Here is an 8,060-nt window from a genome sequence, read left to right on the forward strand (position 1 = left end):
TGCAATTAGTGTCTGGACATTATATGTATTTTCTTATATGAGTTGTTGTTATTGTCTATAACCAACTATAAGTTCAAGTTACACAAAAATACTTCATCAGCTCTACATATTTGAAGTGAAATTGCAACAGTTTTTTGTCCCAAAATAGAACTTTAACGAATTGCATTAAACGATATGAGTGATTAACAAAGCGGATGAAAATCATGAGATATCAAGATAATTTCATTATATTAAACACAAAGAAAGAGTTATTAATCTCAAGCTGATGAAGAATAGTAAGTATATAATGAAATGCGAAAATTTAACTCACCCAACCACTTAAAGTATATAATATATGTATAATCATATTTAATAATTTATGTATATATATTAACTAAAAAGAGGTAAACAGTAAATCTAGGAGAATGCAATGACGAATTAGATCCCATGAAACAATCTAGGAGAATGCAATGACGAATAAGAGCTTAAAGATAAAATCTAACCTTTCAATGGTTTTTTCAATTCATCAAAATTTACCTAAAAATGAAAATAAGAGCTTATTTATACCAGGGCCTGTATAATAATGACGCAAATATTCCTAAGCTAATGAAAGAAATTCATGAATAACCAATTTTACAACTCCTAATTGAAGACAAGCCACATATTTAAAATTTACTCAATTTTCCATGCGAAAGTAATACATGGACAAAAATATCTCTAGAAAACCTACGCTTCCTCGTCACTTCTTCTTCACTTCGCAACTATGATGAAGCTAGTACACAAAAACTCCAACATAATATGTTGCATTTCGAACTTTCACAAATAAAATCTCAGCAAAAATATTGGAGTTTGAACTGTGTAATGCTGGAATTGAATTATGTAATGCTCTCTTTATATTTTTTGTAAACTCCAGCATAACATGATAGATTTTAATTAGTAAAAGTGTTAAGCTCGAGCACGTTATGTTGGGTTTCAGTTTAATTTTCGAAATTTTTTCATTAAATCTTATTTGACTTCTTATGCTAAAATTTAGATACACGCTGAACAAATTAAATTATTGACAATTTAATTCATTGATTACTTTCTTTAGACTTTCGCTTAACTTCTTTTATGTAACGGATATAAAGTCACATGCATGATTTCATCAACTAACTACTACTACGCTAATGTATGTTGTTATTATCCAATTTATAAAGGATACTGACCCACAAAAGAATTTCGCGATATAATAATTTAAAACAATAAACAATATACACAACTAATATAATTATATCAAGATTAAGAGTATAAGTACATTTATTAGACTAAAGAATTTATTTTATTAAGACAGCATGAAATGCATACTCTACTTGGGTTGTTATATGTACTAGCACACAAAGTTGAAATTATATCATTCCCATAGTCAAGATAGCTTATATTTAATATTATGCTATAATTATTTCGATGGCTTGTCCCATTCCATCGTTAAATTGTAAACATAATATTTATAACTTATAACAACCGATGATTTTATCTTATATAAGTGAAACTTTATATGCTAAATCATCTACTACTTAGCAAAAATACAGACGAATACATGATCTATTTAAATTTTTATTAAATTTGATTAAATAATTATTCTATAATAAATACTATATCTAAACGCATGGTTACTAGTGGAATTGGGGCACTCCGAGAGTCATCGAGACTCTAGGTACCGTAGGAGCATTAAGGTTGAGGAGGTCATGAGGATTATACGTAAGATGAGTATGGGTAAAGCAACCAGACTAGATGAAATTCCGGTAGAATTTTGGAGGTGTATGGACATAGCAGGAGTGGCTAACTGGGTTGTTTAATGTTATTTTCAAGACGAAGAGGATGCCAGATGAGTGGAGGTGGAGCACGTTAGTACCGTTGTACAAGAACAAAGGTGATATCCAGAGTTGTAACAACTATAGGGGTATCAAGTTGCTAATTCATACCATGAAAGTTTGGAAGAGGGTAGTAGAAGCGAGGGTGAGGAGGACGGTGTCTATATCCGACAACCAGTTCGGGTTCATGTCGGGTCGATCGACTACGAAAGCTATCCACCTTATTAGAAGATTGGTGGAACAGTACAGGGATAGGGACATGCACATGGTGTTTATTGATATGGAGAAAGCGTATGACAAGGTCCCTAAAGAGGTTCTTTGGAGATGTATGGAGGTTAAAGGTGTGTCGGTTGCCTACATAAGAGCGATTAAGGACATGTATGATGGAGCAAAGACTCGAGTTAGGAAAGTGGGGGGGAGACTCGGAGAATTTTTCGGTTATTATGGGATTACACCAAGGATCTGCTCTCAATCCGTTCTTATTTGCCTTGGTGATGGACGGACTGGCACGCCATATTCAGAGGGGGTGCCTTGGTGTATGTTATTCGTTGATGACATAGCGCTGATAGATGAGACGTGAGGCGGCGTTAATTAGAGGCTAGAGGATTGGAGACATGCCCTTGAGTCTAAGGGTTTCAAGTTGAGCAGGACTAAGACCGAATACCTGGAGTGCAAGTTCAGCGCAGAGCCGAGGGAAGTAGGCATGGAAGTGAGGCTTGAATCACAGGTCATCCCCAAGAGAGACAATTTCAAGCACCTTGGGTCAGTTATCCAGGGGGAGGAGGAGATCGGCGAGGATGTCATACACCGTATAGGGGTGGGATGGATGAAATGGAGATTAGCATCTGGAGTCTGCGTGACAGGAAAGTGCCACCAATACTCAAAGGTAAATTTTATAGAGCGATGGTTAGACCAGTCATGTTATATGGGGCTGAGTGTTGGCCAATTTAGAACTCACATATTCAGAGGATGAAAGTAGCAGAAATGAGGATGTTGAGGTGGATGTGCAGGTACACTAGGATAGATAAGATTCGGAATGAATATATTTGGGAGGTGGGGCTCCTATGGATGCCAAGACGCAGGAAGCGAGGCTTAGATGGTTCGTACACGTATGGAGAAGAAGACCGGATGCCCCGGTAAGGAGGTGTGAGCGGTTAGTTTTGGCAGGTACAAGAAGAGGTAGAGGGTGGCCTAAGAAGTATTGGGGGGAGGTGATTAGACAGGACATGGTATGGCATCAGATTTCGGAGGACGTGGCGCTTGATAGGAAGGTGTGGAGATTGCACATTAGGGTTGTGAATACCTAATGTTTGCTCTTTATTTTCTCCTACATTACATTTTTTTTAGGTTTATTGCGTGTGTTTGTAGATTTTTAGAATTAGATTTTTAAATAGTTAATAATGGGGTTAAAGGATTGGTTTTGTTATTTTAAGGCCAAAATGGACCAAAGTCAGCGGCCCAATTGCATTTGACCCGCCCAGCTCAAGGCCCCCACCAGACACGTCAAAACGACGTAGTTTCGTATTTGTGGTTGAGATTCAATCTCATACACCCATCTTGACTTGATCTAACGGTCATAATCTGATATTCATTCCTAGTATTTAAAACCTAAAGGAGCCAAAATTTGCCCTTATTTTGCCCATTTTCTATTCTCCCCCTCTCACTTCGCCCTCTCTCCTCTCTCTTTCTAACCCCTGCTGCCGCCACCTTCCCTACGGTGGCTCCGCCGGCCAGAATTCTCCACCATCGGCCAACCACCTCCAATCACTACCAAGTTTTTACTCAATAATCTAATCAACCTCCTCTTTAGAATCTCCAAACCAAACTTTCCAAAAGCCATCCAATCTCCACGATTTGTGGATCTAGAAACCCTAGCCGCCGCCTATTTTTCCAAAATCAAAGAACATCGGGCACTACCACCCCACGATACATACATGAATGGATAGAGCTCCACCATGCCAACCCTTTCCCCTAGGTCTCCACCCGAAACCCCGGCTGAATTCCGATGACCACCTCCCGCTGCCGCCATCGCCACTGCTCACTCTTCTTTTTCTTCTTATTTTTCTTTTTTCCTTCTTCCCCCCTTGCCTAGATATGAATCAAGCGAGCTTTTCACACCGGCACGATACCAATATCGAAATTGGTTCACCGAACCTTTGGTATTGGTATCTGCCAACGTGAAAAGTTCGCTTCGTGGTCGATTCGCCGCTGGCTGATATCCTTGGCATCTCGTCACTACTCGAATTAGCATAAAATCCCTTGCTATGGTAAGATCATAGTTCTTCTTCACTTTTTCTGATTTGCTTCTGTAATTGGGTTTAAGTTTAGTTTAAGTGTATATTTCTTATCGATAGTTAATTGCTCGTTCTGATCGTTGTCGATTCAATGGATCACGTTCATTTTGCATAGTGGCTTAATTGTCTGTTTGATTTAGCCATGTCATTTATGTGATCGTAAGATGAATCAATTTTTTTCCATTCGAATAGGTTCTGATTAGCTGCTAGTAATAGTCGCTTAGTTAGTGATAGTGATGTTGATACCCAATTTTACCCTCATACTTTTTCAAATAATATATATACTTTCAAATATCATTTTGCATCATTACTTAATTTACAAAAGTTCTATAATTTTTCATAATTTTTTAAAGCTTTCAAATTTATTTTTCTTGCATCTAAATTACTTGAACATGTATTAATTACCCCTTTTAAACTATTTTGTGATAACTTAATCGTCCAAATTTATTATTTGTATCCATATATATATATATATGAGAATAATTTATGAGAATGATTTTGTAATAAGTCACGTGACATTCAAATTAGAGTTGCTGCTAAGTTACAAGTGACAGGCTATAAAAGTTTGACAATTATTAGCAAGTATGAGCTAGTTCATAGGAAAGATCATCAACAACCATTGCTTGTACCCCATATCCAAGCCAAATTTCTGGAAGCTTCCGGTGTCATGTAAAGAATTCTTCATGGTTGCCTTTTTCGTTTTCTTTCAGCACCAGAGTGACACATAATGATTGGAAAGCACATTTAATCCCTGTTACACACATATGTATATATGAAAAAATAAAATTCCTCGCCTTTCTCCCATTTTGTCAATATCCATCTTTTAGTGAAGATTTCAGAGCATTTTTATGCTTCTTGTATTTTGAGTTTTATATATTATAGGAAAGCGTCTAGAACTTGAATGAATAATTTGCATATCGCAAATTCAAATTGTTACATTTTGGCCTTCTTTATATTGATATATTCCTCAAGACAAGCAAAAGTCTAAACATTGAAGAGAGCAATTTTAGTTGAAAAAACACCATATAATTTTGTGTTTTAAAACTACAACCTACTCTAAACTTTGTGGGACCAGCAGATATACCTGGAACACGTCCATTTGAAAGATCAGAACAGAAATATAGAGATGTTCATAAATGGATCAAGGTGTCTTAACAGTTATGATCTTTCTGCAGGAAAAATTTTCTCGTGAACGCAATACTGTATGTCCTTGATAACATTAAAATTCAAAGCAGCATTTAAATATGAGTTTCAGAATTGGTTTCGGTATTGAACTGCGGTCTGCGCATATAAGCTCACTGCAGACCGGCTCATAGGAACCTTTGGCAGATTAATACCAAAAATAAAAAGTCTAGACCCCGCAACCAATATGCTGAAAGTGACACGCAATGTATGTTCTGATCTAACCTAAGCAGAATTTGCCTACCTGGCACAACTACCTAACGCTATATGACAACGATACTATAAGTACATGATATTTAGTTTATAGTTGCTTTTAAGGTACAGATGAAGTGATGAATAGGGTACAAAGTTTTGAGCTAATATTGCAGATATCAGCTCTCATAGGAAAGGTTGGTATCGGAATAGGAACTAATAGTATGACCTCACTTATGATGTTAGACTCGAGCAGATACCCCTACGGTCAATTTACAAGTATTTCTTGCACCCCCACATTCCAAGAGCTAAATTACTGGAAGTGGAAGCTTCCTGTGTCATGCCAAATAAATCTGTGTGGTCGCCCTTTATCACTTTCTTTCAGTACTAGAGTGATACAGAATGTTTGGAAGAGGACATTTTCTCTCTATAATGCACATGTGCGCCAACTACATGTTGAATTCCACAACTTACAAAGTCTAACAAAAGGAAGTACGTACACTCTTTCTAAATAAATGAACATCTGTTTGTAGATGCAAAAGATAAATTTCAATACCAAACAAAAAACTAATATCTTTACACCAAGATGGATTTCCCACAAATGGTTAAAAGAAACTCTTAGTGTGTAAAATAGTTATTTACATTCTCAACTAGTTTATCACCAACCAGAAGTAGAATTCAATACAAATTGCTCCGTGCTTTTAGACATTTCATAATGAACTATTCCAATATTCGACATGGATTATTGAGAGCAGCACATTCAATATAAATAGAGCTGCGGAAAAAATAATTAACATACATAGTAATCAAACCAATACAAAAGATAATCAATAATTCAACTAAGCTTCCATAAGCTTATCATAATAATCTTTGAGCAATGTAACAAACAAGAATAACAATCTCATATCTTGCAGTTAAAAAAATAACACAGGGAAACATTCAACAATCACCTGAACTACTGCTTGCCATAATTCTCCAAATACCATTTATAGGTATCAACAAGACCATCCCGAAGCGAAATCTTGGGTGTCCATCCCAATCCAACAAGCTTTGAAGTATCCATAAGCTTCCTTGGTGTCCCATCCGGCTTAGTCGAATCCCAAATCAATTCACCTTTAAACCCCACAACTTCCTTAACTAACTCAGCTAATTCCTTTATAGTAACTTCACTCCCACTCCCAACATTCACATGTTCTAAATCACTGTAATTTTCTAACAAAAATATCACTGCATCAGCTAAATCATCCACGTGTAAAAATTCCCTCAAGGGTGAACCTGTCCCCCACACAACAACCTTATCTAGGTTGTTAATTTTTGCTTCATGAAACCTACGTAATAATGCAGGTAAAACGTGTGAATTCTCAGGGTGAAAATTGTCATTTGTACCGTATAAATTTGTCGGCATTGCTGAAATAGCATCAAAATTATGTTGTAGCCTATAAGCCTGACACATTTTGATACCGGCAATTTTTGCAATAGCGTACCATTCGTTTGTAGGTTCTAAAGGAGCAGTTAAAAGGGCATTTTCGGGAATTGGCTGAGGTGCAAATTTAGGGTAAATACATGAGGAACCGAGGAACAGAAGCTTTTGGACTTTGTGATTGAATGACGAAACGATGACGTTTGTTTGGATTTGGAGATTTACAGTGATGAAATCTGCTGGATATGTGTTGTTTGCGTGTATGCCACCGACTTTAGCGGCGGCGAGGATGACGTATTGAGGTTTCTCGGCGGCGAAGAAGGATTCGACGGCGGATTGGTTTGTGAGGTCGAGATCGGAATGTGTGCGGAGGAGGAGATTTGTGTAGCCTAATTGGTGGAGTTTTCGGACTACGGCGGATCCGACGAGTCCGCGGTGGCCGGCGACGAAGATCTTGGCGGATGCGTCTATCGGCATTTTTTGTGTGTGGACTCAGATTTCGGTGTGTGTGTGTGTGTGAAATGAAATGGACTAAGCTCGAGAGGAAGGAGCTAAATAATGCAAAAAAATATTATAAAAATAAGAAATAATTAGATAAATAAGAAAATAAAATTAAGATACCAAGTTTGTTTAGTTTCTTTTATAATCATGTGATATTCAAAATTATTGGTTCGGCTAATTTGACTTTGCAATGCATACGATTTATTAAGGAGGAATTGCTTTATATTAAGAATCTTTTCATTGTCAAATCAAAACTTCAAATCGAGTTCGAAATCAGAGCGGAGAGATCTCATTCATCCCACATTTGAAAGAGTAATTTTGTTCCGTCAATACAACTTATCGAGTTATCAAGCTGAACTGAATCATAAATTTCTAGAATTGGGAATAATTTTTTTGAGGAACTAAAGTTTTAAATAATAAGTAAAAAGGGTAGCCCGGTGCATTAAGCTCCCGTTATACGTGGAATTCGGGAAAAGATCGAACCACAAGAGTCTATCGTACGCAGTCTTACCCTGTATTTCTGTAAGATGATATTTCCACATCTTGAACTCGTGACCTCCTAGTAACAACTTGTAAGAAATAATAGAGCATTATTTAGGAAATAAACCAAGAAAATATATCGATTCATTCAATGAAAAGCAA

General features: G+C 36.8%; 1 protein-coding gene across 1 annotated transcript; it reads right to left on the reverse strand.

Annotated features, from left to right (window-relative positions):
- Positions 1-4,606: 4,606 nt before the first annotated feature.
- On the reverse strand, positions 4,607-7,467 carry LOC138900732 (putative GDP-L-fucose synthase 2). The gene is made up of 2 exons (XM_070188212.1): positions 6,448-7,467; positions 4,607-4,874 (listed from the first exon to the last, which is right to left on the reverse strand). The coding sequence occupies exon 1, from the start codon at positions 7,392-7,394 to the stop codon at positions 6,453-6,455; it is 942 nt and encodes a 313-aa protein (XP_070044313.1). The 5' UTR covers positions 7,395-7,467; the 3' UTR covers positions 4,607-4,874; positions 6,448-6,452.
- Between the last annotated feature and the right edge of the window lie 593 nt (positions 7,468-8,060).

The sequence above is a fragment of the Nicotiana tomentosiformis genome, chromosome 11 (assembly GCF_000390325.3).
Source record: "Nicotiana tomentosiformis chromosome 11, ASM39032v3, whole genome shotgun sequence".
Lineage (NCBI taxonomy): Eukaryota > Viridiplantae > Streptophyta > Magnoliopsida > Solanales > Solanaceae > Nicotiana > Nicotiana tomentosiformis.